The sequence below is a fragment of the Peromyscus eremicus genome, unplaced genomic scaffold (assembly GCF_949786415.1).
Source record: "Peromyscus eremicus unplaced genomic scaffold, PerEre_H2_v1 PerEre#2#unplaced_269, whole genome shotgun sequence".
Lineage (NCBI taxonomy): Eukaryota > Metazoa > Chordata > Mammalia > Rodentia > Cricetidae > Peromyscus > Peromyscus eremicus.
The window spans coordinates 25380-44109 of record NW_026734505.1 but is presented as its reverse complement, the minus strand read 5'-3'; the positions used below and the strand labels follow the sequence as shown (position 1 = coordinate 44109).

The 18730-nt window shown below is 42.5% G+C and overlaps 1 protein-coding gene across 7 annotated transcripts in view; it reads right to left on the bottom strand.

Moving 5' to 3' along the window:
- The window catches only part of LOC131901737 (STAM-binding protein-like), a 43138-nt gene that overhangs the window by 7612 nt on the left and 16796 nt on the right, over positions 1–18730 (bottom strand). For 4 of the 7 annotated variants that reach the window (XM_059252823.1, XM_059252822.1, XM_059252824.1 and 1 more), the window contains 7 exons: positions 15223–15426; positions 7734–7816; positions 6567–6775; positions 4035–4107; positions 3689–3778; positions 2963–3254; positions 505–629 (listed from right to left, as the gene is read on the bottom strand). In XM_059252823.1, coding sequence (XP_059108806.1) covers positions 505–629; positions 2963–3254; positions 3689–3778; positions 4035–4107; positions 6567–6775; positions 7734–7816; positions 15223–15244 — 894 coding nt within the window. In that variant the 5' untranslated portion in view covers positions 15245–15426. Of the gene's footprint in view, positions 1–504; positions 630–2962; positions 3255–3688; positions 3779–4034; positions 4108–6566; positions 6776–7733; positions 7817–9727; positions 9801–12005; positions 12311–15222; positions 15427–18730 lie in introns of those variants that run through there. The other 3 variants (XM_059252827.1, XM_059252826.1, XM_059252828.1) reach the window with 3 other exon arrangements.

Below are 18730 nucleotides of genomic sequence, written 5' to 3'. Positions count from 1 at the left end.
GCAATAGGTCTGATTGAGGGTCTTGAAGTGTTTAATTTATATTCCAAGGCTTACCACAGAGTAGGTGGTCAGACCAGGCTACAAAAGGAACTGAGTCCTCCTCCTTTTAGAAGTAGTCAATGTGCCTGTCTCCATGTCTCATACCTGACATTCTGCCTGACAACCTGCCTGCTTTTACTTCAATGTCTCACTCTGTATGTGAGCCAGGTTTGAACTTGTAGGAAGCCTCCAGCCTCAGTTTGCCAATGACTGGGGTTACAGGCACTAGGCACCACTAGAGTGAAAATTTCTAACTATAGCACTGAAGCAAATTATTCAATTCAAGGGACTCTGAAAAGCAACCAATTGCAAAATCATCAAATTCAAGGTGGCCATGCCTTGTCATCCATGGTTCCTTCTGTGGAGTGATAAGTATAGACACAGCCCCTGGATATGTTTTCTGGGAGTCATAGGAAGCCAAGGGGGAAGAAACAGTCTCAGAACAAGGAGTTTTCATATCTTTACCAGGGTACCACATAAGACTCCGCATGTTTCCACTCCTTTTTTGGTGTTGTTTTTCGCAGAAAGCAGGAACCTATCCCATAAGTCTTTTGGAAGGATCACAGGGCGGAGGCCTTTGGAGTTCGGAACTGCAATGGAAAAGAGAAAGAAATCTGAGGTTACAGGGCCTGGTGTCCCTGAGCAGAACTCAGTCTGGTAGCCTGGAGGAAAAACACAAAGTCATTGGTATTCTCTACAGCAGCCCCTCTCCCCATGATGGAACCACAAAATAGGCAGGGAGTTTTTTTCTCCAAGCTCTGGCCACAGCTGAGTGGTAACTGTGAGCATGGTCTTTACTGTCAGCTTAAGTGGATGGAACAACATATTTTTGGGTGTGACCATGAGTTGGTTGCAAAGAAATTTCTGTGTGGGTTCACAGACTCAGTGAGCAAAGGGCCCTCTCAACTCTGGTGGGTAACATGAAGACTAAACAGGACAAACAGGCAGAGAAAATATAAACTTCTGCTGAGTCCCTCCTGGGACAGACATGTCTTCTTTATCTGTGGTTCAGATCTCCAGGTCTGCTGGCCACTGGACTCTCAGGTCTGGACTTAGTTTTCCCTGGGTCCTCATGGGTTTTGAGACTGAGTTTCACAAAATTGGCTTCCATTGTCTGTACCTTTCAGACTTAGACTGAGCCAAACTACAAGTATTCCAGAACTTCCACTTGAGGAAAGCCTGTTGTGAGCATGCTCAGTCATGCAGACCATTTTCCCCAAGAGTTTTGAGGCCACAATAAACCCCACCAGATTTCAAGAGGTTGCAGTTGCATGAAAGCATACAAAGATTTTCTCAAGGTCATACTATCACATACTGTCCCTAATAGGGTATGTCGTAGGGATGGAGGAAACCCTTGAGACCCTGGAACTACAGGGTCACCCATGGCACACACCGCCTAGAGAAGTCGCAGCCTCAAATCCAAATGTGAGTGAAAATGGTGCACTTAGCTCAGCAAAGTTCCAAGGACAGATGGCTCCACTTAGCTGGAACCAGTCATCCCTTTCCTGATTATTCTCCAGTCCAATAGGTTCCTATTGAGCAGCTTACTCTTGCTTTTTCATTACATTACACAGATGTGTAGATTGCTGAGTGCACAGGCTCACAGCTGGGAAAGGCTAACTCTTACATCTGGAAATGTGTGGATTGCTTAGTGCACAGGCTCAATTCTGGCAAAGGCCGACTCTCTCACCTGTGCCTAACTGAGACAGAGTACTAAAAATTGGCTTATAGCTCCTCCTCACTCAAGAAGAGACTTTTGACTCTTGCAAGGCAAGACAAGAATCAACCAATACTTTAGAAACATCTGAAAAGTCAGCTTTGGTGATGCACACTTGGAATTTCAACATTTGCCTGCTGAGGTGGCAGGATCTCAAGTCAAGTCTACTCAGGCTGTAAAAGTAGTTGTTACAAATGAAACAAACAACATAAACCAAATGAGATGAGATACTTGAGAACTTTTTTTCAGAAATATGTGTATTTTCCCTTTAAAATCCTTTATGTATGAACTGTGAGTGTGTTTGCACATGTCCGTGATCTGTGTTTGTTTTTCAGAATGTCCATGCTGATGTGTGAGCAAGGATGCACAGGTGCTTCAGCATATCTGCAGATGTGAACTGACTGCCTGGAGTGCTGATCTTCCCTGGCCCCTTTGGTCCAACAGAATCTCTTCTGTGCTTCTGTGTCTGCCCAGCTAGCTGTGCTGTAAGAAACCAGGTCTTCTCCTGTCTCCCTGTCCCATCTCACCTGAAAAGAACCTTGAATGTAGAGGTGGCCAAACACACCCCACTGTCACGTGCTTTCTGGAGATTCCATCTCAGGTTTGGACACTGTCACTGCTAGCGCTTCACCCACAGAGTCAACATCTCTGGCCCTACTTGAGGATTTTTTGTGAGAGTCTACCAAATGCTGAAAACATAATCTCATGCACCTGAAATTCTGTTGCCCTCACATCTCTCCATTATGTCCTAAAATTATCTGAGAGTCCAAGTTTCATAAAGTAACCATTTCTTATGATGGAAAATGATTTAGTATTTTCTTAATGTGCTTCTTCAAATCTCTACAGAGCTCAGAAAAGATGAGGATCTGAACTCAAGCAAGTTTTGAGGAAACTTATCTGAGTAAACTAAGTTAAAGGTTATTTTGACAAGACAGTTAGATGGCAGGAAGGAACAAGACAACACTCATCACAGGAGGTTCTGTTACCACAGCAAAGTGGATCCGTGGAAGCAAACGGCTGAGGACATGGACAAGGGGAAGGGACGTTCTCTGTGTTGCTCAGTGCTCTAGACCTCGGACACCTGTGCACCAGTACCGCCTTACTTTACTGGAGAGCTGCAGTCTCAGTTTTGTGTGGCTGACCCAGATGCAATGGGAAACACTTATACACAAGTCATTTCCAAGTCATGGACCTGTGGTGACTCACCTGGGCTTTTCGCCACCTTAGTCTCCCCAGGAGTGTCTGCTGAAGGGGTGGGGGTTATCTCCTCGATGGCTTCCTGTGGGCCACACACCACTGTTTGTTTCACAGGTGTGCTTCCTCCTGAAGGCTCTTCAGACTTTGTAGATGTTGGTGTCAGGCTGGGGCCCACCTTTCCACGACTCATAAGTCTTTGTAGAAGAGAGTTGAATTTGGGGAAGTCTCGGGAGTTTCGTCTATGATATTTTCTATGCTTCCCGAACCCCTTGTTTTTTGCCTCTTCCTCTTTTCTTTTCATCTACAGAAAGAAAAACAGATTTAGGTTACATCTTCAAATCCCAGAAGAAAAAGCCTTACCAGCAAAAAAGATTTTCAAAGTATAGGTCTGTTTAGGTCTGACATCTCAGCTTAGGGCTCATGGAGCAGCAGTTCTATGGAGAACAGCCACCACCACCTTAGTCAGTTCCTGTATAGCCTTCTTCAGTAACAACCAAGTCTCAATATTCTCAGAGTCCTACTGCACTTGTGTGTGTGTGTGTGTGTGTGTGTGTGTGTGTGTGTGTGTGTGTGTGTGTGTGTTGGTTCACCTGGATAAAGTGCATGTGTGTTCAATTGAGTGTGGAGCCTATCCATTGCATCACAGACTCACTGAAACAACAACACAACACAACCCCAGGACACAGGCTGAGCAGGTGACACACAATCCTCCTTCCTCCATGCTCACACACTGACCTTATCTAGGTAGCCTTCATACTCCTTAGTATGATTTCTTCGGAGTGTGAATTTAAGGCTCTCAAATTTTTCAAAAATGTTATTTATAGTCTGCAATACAAAACAGAAATGAAGAATTACAACAGTTCTAATGTCAGAAAAGAGAATAAGAAAACAAGTGGGGAGAGGCATCAGTATCTCATACATGACTTGAACCCCATTTCCTGCCATCCCTCTCCTCTGTACTGCTATGCTGAGGCAGCATCAGCTCCCATCATACCCAGGGTCCTGATCTGTTGCTTTTTTCTAAGTAGTTCACTGCTGTTCTGGAGATTTTAGATCAGTCACATAGACAATGAAGACTCACCTTGTTGATTTTGGATCTTATTCGAGCTGAAAGACACTTATTCGGGCCTTTTCTGAGTTTCTCCATAAAGAGTCTAAAGGAATAGAGCAGAGTGACTAAGATGGACAAAAAGTTACAAGTATCAAAATGAGGCCCTGAAGAAATTCAGGGTTTGAGAAGTTCATGGAGTGAGTAAAGGCACACCCTGAAATCCCACATCCCCTTATCCCCCAGTGCCTGGAGAGAGAAAAGTCTTCACTCTTCTATCTACTGGTACATTCAGCAAACATCAGCTATCAAGAAGTATAAAACAACCTCTGGAGGCATCACAATCCCTCACTTCAAGCTCTACTATACAGCTAAAATAATAAAAACAGCTTGATACTGTCATAAAAACATGTGGACCATGGAACTGAACTGAAGACCCTGACATTAATCCACACTCCTATGAACATATGATTTTCAATAAAGAAGCCAAAACAGTACAGTGGAAAAAAAGAAAGCATCTTCAACAAATCGTGCTGGCATAACTAGATGTCAACATGTAGAAGACTGCAAATAGATCCATATCTGTCAACGTGCACAAAACTTAAGTCCAAGTGGATCAAAGACCTCAACATATATCCAGTTACTCTGAACCTGAAAGAAGAAAGTAGGTAGTCTCAAACGCATTGGCACTGGAGATCACTTCCTAAATATAACACCAGTAGCACAGACACTGAGAGAAACAATTAATCAATGGGACCTCTTGAAACTGAGAAGCTTTTGTAGGGCAAAGGACATGGTCAACAAGACAAAACAACAGCCTACAGAATGGGAAAAGGTCTTCACCAACCCCACATCTGACAGAGGGCTGATATCCAGAACATATAAAGAACTCAAGAAATTAGATATCAAAATAACCAACAGTCCAATTAAAAAATGGGCTATAGAGCTAAACAGAGAATTCTCAATAGAAGAAGCTCAAATGGCTGAAAGACATTTAAGGAATTGCTCAACATTCTTAATCATCAGGGAAATGCAAATCAAAATGCCTCTGAGATATCCATCTTACACCCGTCAGAATGCTAAGATCAAAAACACTAAAGACAGCTTATGTTGGAGAGGATGTGGAGAAAAGGGAACACTCCTACACTGTTGGTGGGAATGCAAACTGGTACAGCCACTTTGGAAATCGTTATGGAGCTTTCTTTAAAATTGGCAATCAACCTCCCTCAAGACCCAGCTATAGCACTCCTGGGCATATACCCAAGGAATGCTCCATCATACCACAAGGACACATGCTCATCTATGTTCAAAGCAGCATGATTTGTAATAGCCAGAATGTGGAAACAACCTAGATGCCCTTCAACTGAAGAATGGATAAATAAAATGTGGTACATATACACAATGGAGTACTACTCAGAAGAGAAAAACAATGACATCATGAGACTTGAGGGCAAATGGATGGAACTAGAAAACATCATCCTGAGTGAGGTAACCCAGACTCAGAAAGACAAACCTGGTATGTACTCATAAGTGGATACTAGATGTAAAGCAAAGGATAACCAGACTGCAACTGACAACTCCAGGGAGGCTACCTAGTAAAGAGGACCCGAAGAAAGACACAGGGATCACCCAACGACAGAGAAATGGATGAGATCTACATGAGCAAACTGGGGATGGGGGGGGCGGTAATGGAGATCAAGGGTCAGGGGAAAGAGAGCTTAAGGGAGCAGGAGGTCCCAGCTGGATCAGAAACACAGTGGGAGAAGAAGGAAAAAGATACCATGATAAATAAAGACCCCGTGGGAATAGGAAGAAGCAGAGTGCTAGAGAGTTCCCAGAAATCCACAAAGATGCCTCCACTATAGACTACTGGAAATGGTCGAGAGAGTGCCTGAGCTGACCTACTCTGGTGATCTCAGGGCTAAATAGGACTGGTGAGACCTTTACCATCATTCCCTTCCTCAAACACACAATGTTCTTGTCATTAAGACTATAGGAGTCATTCCCTGGGGACAGCTCTGCAATCTTATTCTGCCTACCCAAGTATGGTGAACAGCTCAGGGACTGTGCTGAGCCACTCCAACACTAGGTGGTCCACAGCCCAGTCCTCTGGTGGCTGTGTAGCTACAGGAAAGGCTAACCTCTTTGCTATACCAATCAATAGGCTACAGGATGTAGAGAAGAGGAATCTGGCTCTGCCACACACAGCAATAAGCCTACGACTGGCTGCCTGGGTAGAGATAGAGCACTCAAAACACTCACCAGTGCAGACACATCCTGTTCATCTGTCAACTCTTTTGTCTAAAAGCTGGGCCCTGTGGACACAAGCTCAAGAACTCTCCTACTCATGAAGTCCCTTATATGGGATACCACCAACTTTGGTCCTCATGTCTTTGAACAGTAAGGAAAAGCATGTGTCAGATCTGCCAGAGAAATCTGTCATCTGATTAAAAGATGACTTTTTCAAGTTCCATATGGTCAGCAAGGGTAAGAAGCATGAAGAGGAGGATAGGATGAGTGAGGGATCAGTCATGGGAAAGGAGGTGGAAAACTGCAGGTTCTCACGTTGAAAATTTGTGATACATCACAAGAGCTTCCTCTGTGAGGCCTTGATTTAGCAGGACTTCTGCTTTTATCTGATAGGTCTTCAGTTCAAGGTAAGATTTCCAGGGAATGTTATTATTGATGTAAATATTCTCCAGAGAGCTTAAAAGTTGGAACTGCTCTTGGGTCAGAAGAGTGGCATTGTTATGTCTGCGAATGGTGCTCCTGATCTAAGAAAAAGAGAAGATGGGGAACATCAAAATGCATCTCCTGCCATCCTGCCATTCTAGCGGTCTAGAACACACAAACATGCACACGCACACGTGCACACGCACACATACATCTCCCTAATGAAATTAGAGTAAATAAAACACCACATTGGTGATTCAGCTCAATAAATGTATGAACAAACCCAGCCTGGGATCCTCTTACTACAGTAGTAAAGAGGTAGAGTTGGGAATAGGGATGTCTGTGTCCTTTGAAAACAATATGAAGGAGCTCTTGATTAGCATTTAACCTAAGGAACAGACCTTACACACATTCAGTGAGATTCGCACTAGAAGACATATGTAGCTATGAGTGGTTGTGCACACATCAGAGGATTGTGCTTAAGCATAAACCCAACAGTTACCACAAGGGCTTCTCCTGATGTTACCAAGGCAATCAGAGAGCACCCAAGCTTGGAGGAAACCCTATTCATGCCTTCCACAATGCAATCCCAGCTGGAAGCAAAAGGATTTGTGATGGGGTGCCCAAAGTGATTTAATTAGTATTTAGGATACTCAAGTCTCCAAGAGCCTCTGTGAGACAATGAGCAAGGAAAACTCAGTTCCTGCTATTTAAAGATTCCAGGAACTAAGGCTCAGAAGCAGCAGAAAAACAAAAAAAAACCTTTGGGAACTGTGAGCTCCGTGGACCACAGCATTGCACAAGCCTTTCTTGAACCTTTCTTGGCTGTCAGTGTCTTTGAGAGCAGAAGTGTAATGAATTCTAGAGACAAACTGCTCACACTATTGACCTGCTTTCTGTGATCACACTTCTGATGAAAGACAAAGTAAGACATGTCCACCAGGGAGAAAAAAAAGTGAGGTTCGCTAGTTTAAACATAGAAAAGGGCACCAGGCTTTTACATTTGCTCCATAGGATTACATACAAATGACCTCTCTTTTCAGCAGCAATGAGACTTACCTTCTTTGGAGCTCCAGCAATGAAAGGTCCTTTAATATCTGGACAGCTCTGATGGTCTGTGAGCCAAGGTGTGAGAATATCACCTGTTACCAGATACAAGTAGTTAGGAAAGGAGCTACTTTGCTTCTCCAATGATCAATATTAGTTTATGTTAATTTACGTATTGCTAACTCACTGACCACGATGGCCATGGAGATACAGGCTTTAATCCTGCAATTTCATGGCTGAGATAGTAGTTACAACCTGAATTCTATTTTAATTTAAAAACTGGGATTAAATAAATTTTTTCAAGAGTTTACAAAGGAGATCAATTCAAGATGGCAGTGGCTGCTGGCATCCACAGGCCCATGGAGCAGCTCTAAGGAGCCTGAGAGACCCAAGGAGGGTAAGATTGGAGATAGGGCAGCAGAGGATGAATCTGAGAGAGCACAGAATCTCAAAAACAACTAAAATATGGTAGGTCATATGGGAAGATGCTTTTAAGAAGTGGTCTCATGAAATTGAAAAAAAAAAAGAAGAAGCATAGCAGAGCAGATTCCATACATGGGCCAGAGATAAGTGAACCTACAGCTGCTGAAGCTCACACTAATGGAGATGGAGAATGGTTCATTTTCTGGATTGGGTTAGCTCAAAAAGCCTCTGGAGACTGTGCTGTAGCTGGAGGCCATGTTGGTGTCCATAAACCATGCTGCCACCAGAAACCATATGGAAGTCAATGAGCTGTGCTGCCACTGGCTGTTCCGGGTAAGGAAGCTTCTTTTGCAGTGGTAACAATGACTGTAGACTCGTAGTTGAGAATGAGAAACCTATCACAGAAGCCTTTTCCCGCCTTCAAATAAAAAAGGAAGCAGTCTAGACAGTAAGCCACTGAAGAGAGTCCTTAAAGTGTGATAAAGATGCTGAAATGTAGCTCTTTTCAGTTGATGTCTTCCAGCAGGAGATGTGGCTGTTGAGTGTGGGGAAGGACTCAGTTATTTTAAAGGGGCTGGCCAATGAGACTTTCACCATGCTCCAATGACTACGTGGAAAACACAAATTAGAATTTATGTTTTTTTTTTCTTCTTTTGGGCAGGCACAGGGTGGGAGAATGCCTTTGGAAGGAATGGGAAGCTATTTTGATCAGGTGCATTATATAACATTGCCAAATAATCAGTAAAAATATGTTAGAAAAAATGTACAATGAATAGAAAAGATTCCCTTAAAACTCTACAGGGATTTATTTTTAGGGCATGCTCTCCAGGAACTCGTTATGCAACAGAGGGTGCTAGCCATGAATTAGTGGTTACTCAGCTATCTCATCTCCCAAGTGCTCAGGGGACACTCCTGAATAAGCAGTCCTGTCCCTGAACTACTTTTAGAGAGTTTCTTTGGGGACCACAGCAGGAGACACAGTTGCTCATGCTCATGTGCCCTAGACAGTCCCAATTCTCTACCCTGAAGGTCCTGTCCTGAGGGTTGCTCACTGATCTCTAGGTAGGACACAGCTGCCTATCCAGCCAGCTCCTCCAAGGCAACCCTACTCATGGATGAGTGGCAGATGTGGCCACCAGTTCCTCTCACATCCCAACACTACTGCTCAACAGCACTAACATGGAAATGCTAACGTGGAAAACTGAGTGGAGGGTTGATGCTGCTGCAGTGGAACATCTTGGCTCTGAGTGTGCCTATCTACACACCTGGCTCTTTCCCTACTTCTGTGGAAATGCTCTCAGGAACTACTTGAGTATTTTGTCTACACTGAGCTCATAAACACTTAACACCTCAGTGAGCCCAGAGCCCAGTCTGTCAGATATTCCACTGTGGAATGTAAAGATCCATTTAGTGAGAGAGGAAATGTTCTGTCCAAAATCATAACCCCACATAGATCAGGGATAAGATTCTAGTTAGGACAACAGCTTCTACTTCAGTATTCTACCCATGATTCCACACTTTCTGGACTTCTCAAAATGTGTGGGAAAATTCAATGAAAGAAATGTTTCAATTTCTTTACTTACCAGACATTGTTGGGAAGATAATAAAAACACAGTTATAAGAATCAGATAAAGAGACAAAAACACTGTCTGGATTCTGAAACAAAAAACCCACATGTCCAGGGTCAGAGATACTGGACACTGAGGAAAATGAAGGTTGTCAGCATCATAAAGACCAAAAGACCATTCAGGTACTGGTGGGCTAAGAGGTAGAGTGATGTCATAAAACTACACTGGTACCCTAGTCAAAGACTTCTTGAAAAAAAGAGCAAATAAATTAGAGATGCAGACCTGAGTTTTGTTGGGTTCCTATCTTTTCTTTGTACTTCTATGATTCCTTATGATCTGCAAGTCTGTACTCTAGTGAAGACAATGACTGTGAAAACGAAGAAGCAGCTTCAGTTTTAAAGCTGATCCTGAAGGCTCATAGGCTCTGCCACACATTCGACAATTCATGTGTTCTCCAGAGGTCAGAGAAATAAAGGACCCAGCACTTTCTCTCAGTCCTTTCTAACTGAGCTAGCAGTGTGTGCAGAAAGAATTCTATTTTCTTATTTTTTTCAGGAATAAGTTTGTCTTTGTGACTGAAGCTGGCTTGAGATTCACCATTTATCCTACATTTGCCAACAACCAGCATCAGTCCTCCAGCTTCAGCCTCCTGGGTGCTGAGATTTCACCTATGAGCCCAGACACTCAGATCAGAATTGTTATGATATATCTATAGCATGCTTATTTTCATATTTTTTCTTTTTTTTTAGAGACATGGTTTCTCTGTGTAGTTTTGGTGCCTGTACTGAATCTCGCTCTGTAGAGCAGGCTGGACTCGAACTCACAGAGATCCACCTGCCTCTACCTCCCAAGTGCTGGGGTTAAAAGCATGCACCAGCACCCAGTTCATTTTCATAATTGTTAAGCATCACCAGTATTCAAGAAAACAGCAGAGAAAAAACAAACACAAAAGGTTTCTTTCCTGACAAGTTTGCTGTCCTAGTTACACATTTTTCCAGCCTCAGTTTACTTCCTGGTCTACTAACCTACATGTTCACTAAATCCATCTCTGTTTGCCCTGTGCTGAGCAAATTACTCAATCACCAGAGAAATTTATTATTCAATGAAGTCTTTTGGCTCCCTTCAGCATTCAGTCCCACAAATCCTATGTTACCATGGTTAACACCTCCAAGTTCCATGTTCTCCCTTTCCTCCATTCTATTTTATCCCCCACCACTGCATTTTTCTGTTTTCTTGACTATCTCCAGGTCCAGGTGGCCTGTTCCTTTTTGTAAAAAGCCCCGAAGTGCTCTTCCAATAGCTTCAGCCTCCCTGCCCTGTGTTTCTTCCTCCTCTCTAGTTCTCTTTTAACTAGACAGAAGACTCCAAACATTGGGAATGCTGATTTTTAAAACTCCATTGGTTTTATTTTATTTCTTCAGGAATGGTCTTTAACACCCAGGCTATCACCAAAGTCACTGTGCAGCTAGAGACTGGCATGGTCTCCTTGATTCTTCTGCCTCTGTTTCCCAAGGGCCAAGATTGCAGGGGTATGGCACCATGCTCTGACTAATCACATTAGGAGTTTGTGTTGAGTCTGAGCCAGGGTTGTACAGCTATCTGAAACTGCACAAAACATGGGTGAGGACCTTTATTATCAGGAAGGTGCCTGTCATTGTCCCAGTGTGCAGGTGCCAGAGAGAGCACAGCTGCTCCTGTCGTTCACTGTAACAAACAGTCCTGCTTTAGCAGGGACAGCAGATTTCCTCGCCCCCACTGCTTTAGGATACATGTGAGGACACAGAAGAGGGAGGGACATCTGCCTAGCCAGAAAAGGTCAGCTCATCTCAGCTGCGAATGGAACACTGCCAGACACACTCTCGAGTTCCCTTGTATTTCACCACTAATGTTGACCAGCACCAACTGTGAAGTATCATTGTGGGAAACTGTGTGGAGTGAAGTGTCTTGGCCCTCAGTTCTCCTCATTACATACCCAGCTCTCTCTCTCTGCTTCAGCTGAAACAGTCCCAGAAACTTTGATTTTCTTCTCTATGTCTTGCTCCTAAACACTCAATACCTCAGAGAACCCTGAGCCCTGCCAGCCTGTTATCTCACCAAGGAAGGTGAAGGAACATTCACTGAGAGGATGAGGAAATACTCTGTCCAAACCTCAACCCTAGGGAATGTCAAAGATGAGACCGCGTTAGGGCACCAACCTCTTGTTCACCACTTTCCCCTCTATCCCACATTGTTTTGATGCTTCCCAATTTAGTGAGCTGTCCAATTAAACAAACATTAAAGTTTCTTTTCCTACCTGACATCTTCAAGTCAGGAACAGAACAGGAGTAGGATCTGGATAGAGGGATGGGGACAAAATAGGAGTAGGATCTGGGTAAAGGGATGGGGACAAAACAGGAGTAGGATCTAGGTAAAGGGATGGGGACAAAACAGGAGTAGGATCTGGATAAAGGGATGAGAGAGTGGGTTGTTAGGTTTCGCAGTAAAAAAAAATCACGTCTGTGCAGGATCAAAGATGCTCAGTACTGAGGCACATTTGGTCACACACGGCAACCTCAAGACTCAATCTGGTGCTGATTGGTTGAGGGAGGAATGATGTCATAAAGCAGATGAAAGAAAGCCAATAGGATTCCCAGAAGCCATGTTTAAAAAGGGACAGTTGAAAAAAAAAAAGCGACAGTTGGACACCTGCAGGAAGACTAGAGCAGCTTTACATGGCTGCAATCTGAGAATCTGAAAGCACATAACCCAGATATGACAATTTCTAGTCCCAGACCCTTAGTTCAGGAAGAGTGTCAAGTGTTTCACACAAGTGATCATTAATAAAGTCATTTATTATTGACACATGATTTTCACATTTCAACAGATAAAAATGTATTTAAATGCACAGATGATGTCCTTGGTGAGCATCTTAGATACTGTTTTATTGCTGTGAAGAGTCACCACAGCCAAGACTACTCCAGGTGGAGCTCCAGGAGTCCAGTTGGTGAGAGAGAGGAGGGATTATATGAGTAAGAGATATCAAGACTATGATTGGATAAAGCACAGGGACAAATATCCAAACTAGTGGAAACACATAAACTGTGAACCAATAGCTGAGGAGCCCCCATGAAACTGGACCAGGCCCTCTGGATAAGTGAGACAGTTGATGAACTTGAACTGTTTAGGAGGCCCCCAGGCAGTGGGACCAGGACCTGTCCTCAGTGAAGGAGCTGGCTTTTTGGAACCTAGGGCCTATGCTGAGACATTTTGCTCAGCCTTGGTGCAGGGAGGAGGAGACTGGACTTGCCTCAACTGAATCTACCAGGCTGAGCTGACTCCCCAGGGGAGACCTTGCCTTGGAGGAGGTGGGAATGGGAGGTGGATTGGAGGGGGTAAGTTTGGGGCGTGAGAGGAGGGAGGACAGGGGAATCATGGCTGATAAATAAAGTTAAATTATAAAATAAAAATATTTATTAAAAAATACCTCATCTTTAGTGAAGTATACCACACCTAGAAAGACAAATAAGGTATATACTAGCTTATATGTAAATATTAGCTGTTAAGGCAATCATAATCATAACCAAGCAAAAATCCATATAACCACAAGGTTTGTTATAGAGTAAAGAACTGAGCACAGGTAGATCTCTCTAGGAAAGGAAAATAGAACAATTATGGATAGATAAGGGGGAGCTGGAAGTGGAGGATCATGGAGAGGAGAAGGGAAGAAGACAAGGAAGGAAATACATGGAGAGACAGCTAAAACTAAGAGCCATCTGAATGGGTAGTATAGAAATCTGACAGAGAAAAAGATTCCTAAAATATATACATATATGCAGATGATGTACATGAAATCACCAAATACTGGGGAGACAGAGCTCCAACAGGACATCTCTTGTCACCAAATGAAGCATTCATTAGCAGGATTGGGTTACATCTAATTGAGCTGCTGGCCAAAGGGGTTTTTGTGAATCTCCAAATAACTGAGGTTATTGCCAAGACTATAGGTTGTTATCTACAAAATGACAGCAAGACATCAACTGTTGAATAGAACACCAACAACTCATTGAACATGAACACAGAGAAGTCAAACTAGTGCCTACATACAGCCTTCACACCTATAGTCTAGCATCTTTGGTACAAGGAGGTACTCTACCGAAGGAGAAACATAAACAGTAACACAGCCATGAACCCCTTGATCTACAATGGTGTTGTGCCAACAAAATATACTTAGTGCAATGGTGCTACAAATCTTTTGGGAGTAAACAACCAATATCTTATTGGACTTAAGGCCCACACCATGATATAGAACATATACTGGACACTGGTTGGATAAGCAAGAACCTGTGACTAGATAGGTCAGGGATCTAGTATGAAACCAAATAACACCTTTCCAAATGAAACAAAACATAAGAAGAAAAACCGCCTAATGATATTCCACATACTCAGAGTATGGCATACTCAAATATATCTACGGCATATCTATGACATACTCATAGTTAACTGCTCAGTCATCAAGAGGACTTTCTCCAGTGGATAATAGGTTAAGGTGCAGAGACCTACAGTCAGACACTATGCAGAGAGTGAAAGAATTTAGATTGCTTAGCTTAGAACAGATGTCTCTATCAAATCCTTCCCCTCAGGCCTCAGGGGGTGTTTTGAAAGAGGAGGCAGATAGAGTGTGGGACCCAGAATAGATGGAGAAAACCAAGAGTACAGGTTCTCTAAATCAAGAAGATTGACGTACAATTGAATTTCACAAGGACTGTGGCAGCATGCACAGGGCCTGCATGAGTCTACACCAAATTGGGTCCTAGACCTGAAAAGAAATTTGGACACATAACCCTATCCATAACCCAGAAGCTATTTCCAGTTGATAACTACTTGCAAGTGAAAATTTAGTTTTCTCCGGGTGTAGTTGGGGGCTTCCCTGTGTCCCACCTGGTCTGCAGCCACTCAGACCGAAATAAATACACAGAGACATATTAATTATCAACTCTATGACCATTAGCTCAGACTTATTACTGACAAGCTCTTACACTTAAATCAACCCATAATTCTTTTAGTTTTGTTTTGCCATGTGGCTTGGTACCTTTTCTCAGTTCTGCCTTCTCATCTTGCTTCCTCTGTGTCTGGCTGGTGACTCCTGACTCAACCCTTTCTTCTCCCAGAATTCTCCTCATCTGCTTGCCCCAGCTATACTTTCTGCCTTGCTATTGACCAATCCGCATTTTATTAAACCAGTGTACAAAAGTAATATCTCACAGCATTTACCCTTCTCTGTGTAATCAAAAAGAAACATTTTAATGTTAACATAGTAAAATTACATATAATAGAACTGTTATCAAGCAAGAATTACAGTTACAATATCTAGTCTATTTGTATTTGGCAAAATTAAAGAAAATATTCTATCATCTATCCTATATTTGTGAGTCTAAAGTTTCATATCCAATTTATCTTTTATCATAGCCAAGGAAAATTATAACTATTTAGTCTTCAACTACATCAAAGACCTCAGAAAGATATAATATTACCTAAGTAAATAGGAAGTACCATTTTAAGCAACTTCTAAAAATTCTGGAAATGACAGAGACAGCTGCTTGCCTGTATAGTCATTCAAAGTTCCTCTGAAATGTTGGGCATCTTTCTTCAGCCTATAGGCCTAGAGTTTCTTAGTTGCTTCTCTCTGTGTCCTGTAGAATATCTGGCAGTTTCTTCTGCAAAGCAGGAACCTGAGCCTAAATGGGGAATGGGGCAGTCATCAGAGCTATCTCTCTATGTAACTTCTGAGAACATCAGTCCTAAGCCTAAATATTCTATTCCCCACTGTGTTTAGTATTGACCCTTTATACCAAACAGCTCCACCCACTAAAACACAATGACAGGAAACTTCATCTCTTACAAATTTATTATTTGTGCACTGTATTTCCTCCACACCCACAGTAGACACAAAAGTGAAGAACCCCATGTCCTGACCCCAGAGCCCACAGCACAGCCTCCTGAGGCAGTAAGGAGGATGCTCAGTATTTGTCAGGCAGTCCTGCAGGTCTGTAGTGATTGGGGTCCTTGCCACTGTGGCCCCATCTGTTCGCTTCCTGGTCAGCCATAGTATCCTCATGTCCACGGCCCATGAGACTCTGAATGCCCTCTCTTGCATCACTAGGAGAAGCAGACATGGAGGAGATCTATCACCAAGCTTCATTGCCACAGCTGACACCCCAATTCTCTCATTTGCATGGAATGGCTTTAGGAGGAAACTAGGAAGGGCCAGGAAAGAGGCCCTGAAACAGTGACCCTGCCAAGCCCAGCAATGCTTAGTCACTGTATTCTCTCAATTTTTTCATTAAAAAGAAAAGAAAAATGTCACAGTTTTCTGAGGAAATGAACTAGCAGTGCTAATGCCAAAGATTCGAGGCAGACTGATTCGTCAGGAGATCAATGACAGCCATTCTGAATCTACAATCAATAGTTTTTCAGTTATTTCACATCAACTTCAAATTAATCTGAGTGATTAAATTACCACTTCTCTCAGTTCCTAATCCAAAGGAGGTTTGGTCTTCTCAATAGGAGTTCTATGAACGACACACACACACACACACACACACACACACACACACACTTATTTTTCAGCTGAAAAGTAAATTGTCAGTTCCCATAATTTTCTAGATGGTTGCTTTATTAAACATGGACATGAGAAAGTAAAACTTATGTAACAAATTCATTCTTACAATAATTACAACTAAATGTTAATCACACTGTGCCAAATATTTAGCTACAATTTTGTGCTTTTACTTGTTTAATTAACATAAAAAATATATTTGCTAAATATTTTTCTCACTTTGCTAAATGAATTTAGTTTCACCATTTGATGCTAGAATATGTTCTTAAACATTACTACTGTGTCCAAAAACAGTCAAAAGAATGACCCATGGTGAACAATGCCTTGAGGAACTGGGAGAGAGTCTCCAGGAAAAGAGGCAGAGGGCCTTTTACCTCAGGTGCATTTTGTTCACTGGATTGGTCATGGGTGTGATTTCATGTCTCCTGTGTTAAACATTTACATTCAATTTACAAGACATGTCTATTCTTGCTGGATGTCAGAGCATAGCTATTGAACCCAATCTGGTGAAAGGATGTGTGGAGTGCCGTCCTCAGTTTACCTGAATCTGGATATGGCCTTCTGCCTTGCTTTCCTGCTTTCCTAGATATAATCTATAGTATATTCCAGGCAATTGTGTTTAAATTGATCTGACCTGAGAAAGTTCTGGGAAAGGGTAACTCTATTAATATTTAGTATGAGGTTATTGACATTTATTTACATTTATTTTCTGATCATGCTTTGCTGAACTCAAACAGCTGTCCTTGGATCATTGCTTTTTTTGTTACTTCTATGTATAAAGTATACTGAAACTGAAGCAAGGCTCTCTGTAGTGGTACTTATTCCGCCAATGACCTTTGGCTATAGGGCCCAAAGGAGGTGATGCTTTCTGCTGCTGTACATGACCTCTTAAAAGGAGAGGGAGAAGGGTCCCATTCCCCTTTTCCCTGCTCCTGCCTGAGAGGTGGATTCGCTCCTGGTCAGATCAGAGGATGACTTCAGCTGTCTACCGTGGTCTGTATTCATGATGTATTTTCTCAATTCACCTTAATAAATTTCCCTAATACTTCTTAAACAGACTCCCGTGGATTTATCGCTTTAGTTGTCTACAGCATTAGACTGTAGTCTGCCCCATCCTTTCAGGTCCTCAGATCATGGGTCCAGAAGTCAAGATCTGCACAGGTTGGTCAAAAAGTTGACACTGCTACATATATAACAGAATCTATAGAAAATGTTCACTATAAACACAGCCCTAAAAAGTAATTGAATTTGATCTTTTGTATTGAAGATTCAATTTCTCATAAGAAGGTAACTATTACAGTTCATGAAGTATATTAAGCATAGACTCCATCAAGTAGCATTTGCTGAAGCTGCACTGAGTAAGTACCTACTGCATGCAAGTAATGCTATAGCAGGAACCGCTGCACACAACTGCTAAGGACAGAGTCCCCCGGTCCTGAAGATCTCCCACACATAGGCTGCACCATGGGCATTCCCTCCATGAAAATGTCTGAATGAGGTGTTGGGGTCAAAATGCCTTTTTCTAAGGGAAGAGTTCACAACTTCCTTACACTGTCAGAAGATCAGTGACACTAAAGATCAGTCAACCCTCATCTGGAAGCAACAGGTGAAGATTATTTGTGGAGCAGGCCCTTTAAGCTGAGCAGCATAGGCAAAAAAAAAAGGCTGTGTAAAAACCATCTGAAATAAATGATAAAAGCCATATTTCATGTGAGTGGAGCTTTGTTTTCTATTTTCTTGGAATGTATCCCAAAGTCCTTGTAAATGCTGTTATTCTAAAAGTTGGGCACAGGCTCCTGTCTAACTTCCCCTTACTTGGAAATCCCAAACTCTCTACAGATAGTAACTAAACAGTGGGATTTCCTTGCTTTCAATGGTCAAGACACAATTAGTGCATGAAATGTTAACAGAAAATGTGGTTGATCTTCACATGTTTCAGTTCATTCATTGAGTCTCCCCTCTCTGCTATTTTCTTTGTACAGAGATTGACATGGGGGGGGAGGGGGTTGGTCCAGCCTCAACTGAATGTACCAAGCTTTGTTGACTCGCTATGGGAGGCCTTAACTTTTTGGAGAAGTAGATGGGGGGAGGGCTGAGAGGGGGGACTGGTTGGTATATAAATGAAAAACAAATTTTAAATAAATAAATAAATGAAAGACACAGTAAAGTTGGTTAATTGGTACTTTTTCCTCATTAAAGTGTAAACAATTGAGGCATTATAAGCCACATGGTCTCCTGGTATGAGCTAGTGTGGGGAAGAGCTATCCTTTCACTGCACATTGGAAAGAACAGTTGGAAAATCTGTTTGAACCAGAGCATCTTAGATCCTCTTTCCAGTTTAAGCCAGTTCAGTTCCTCTCATGTTGGCCTCTTGCTTTTCTTAACTAAATGAACAAATATTTCAGGGTCAGTGTGACCTGAGG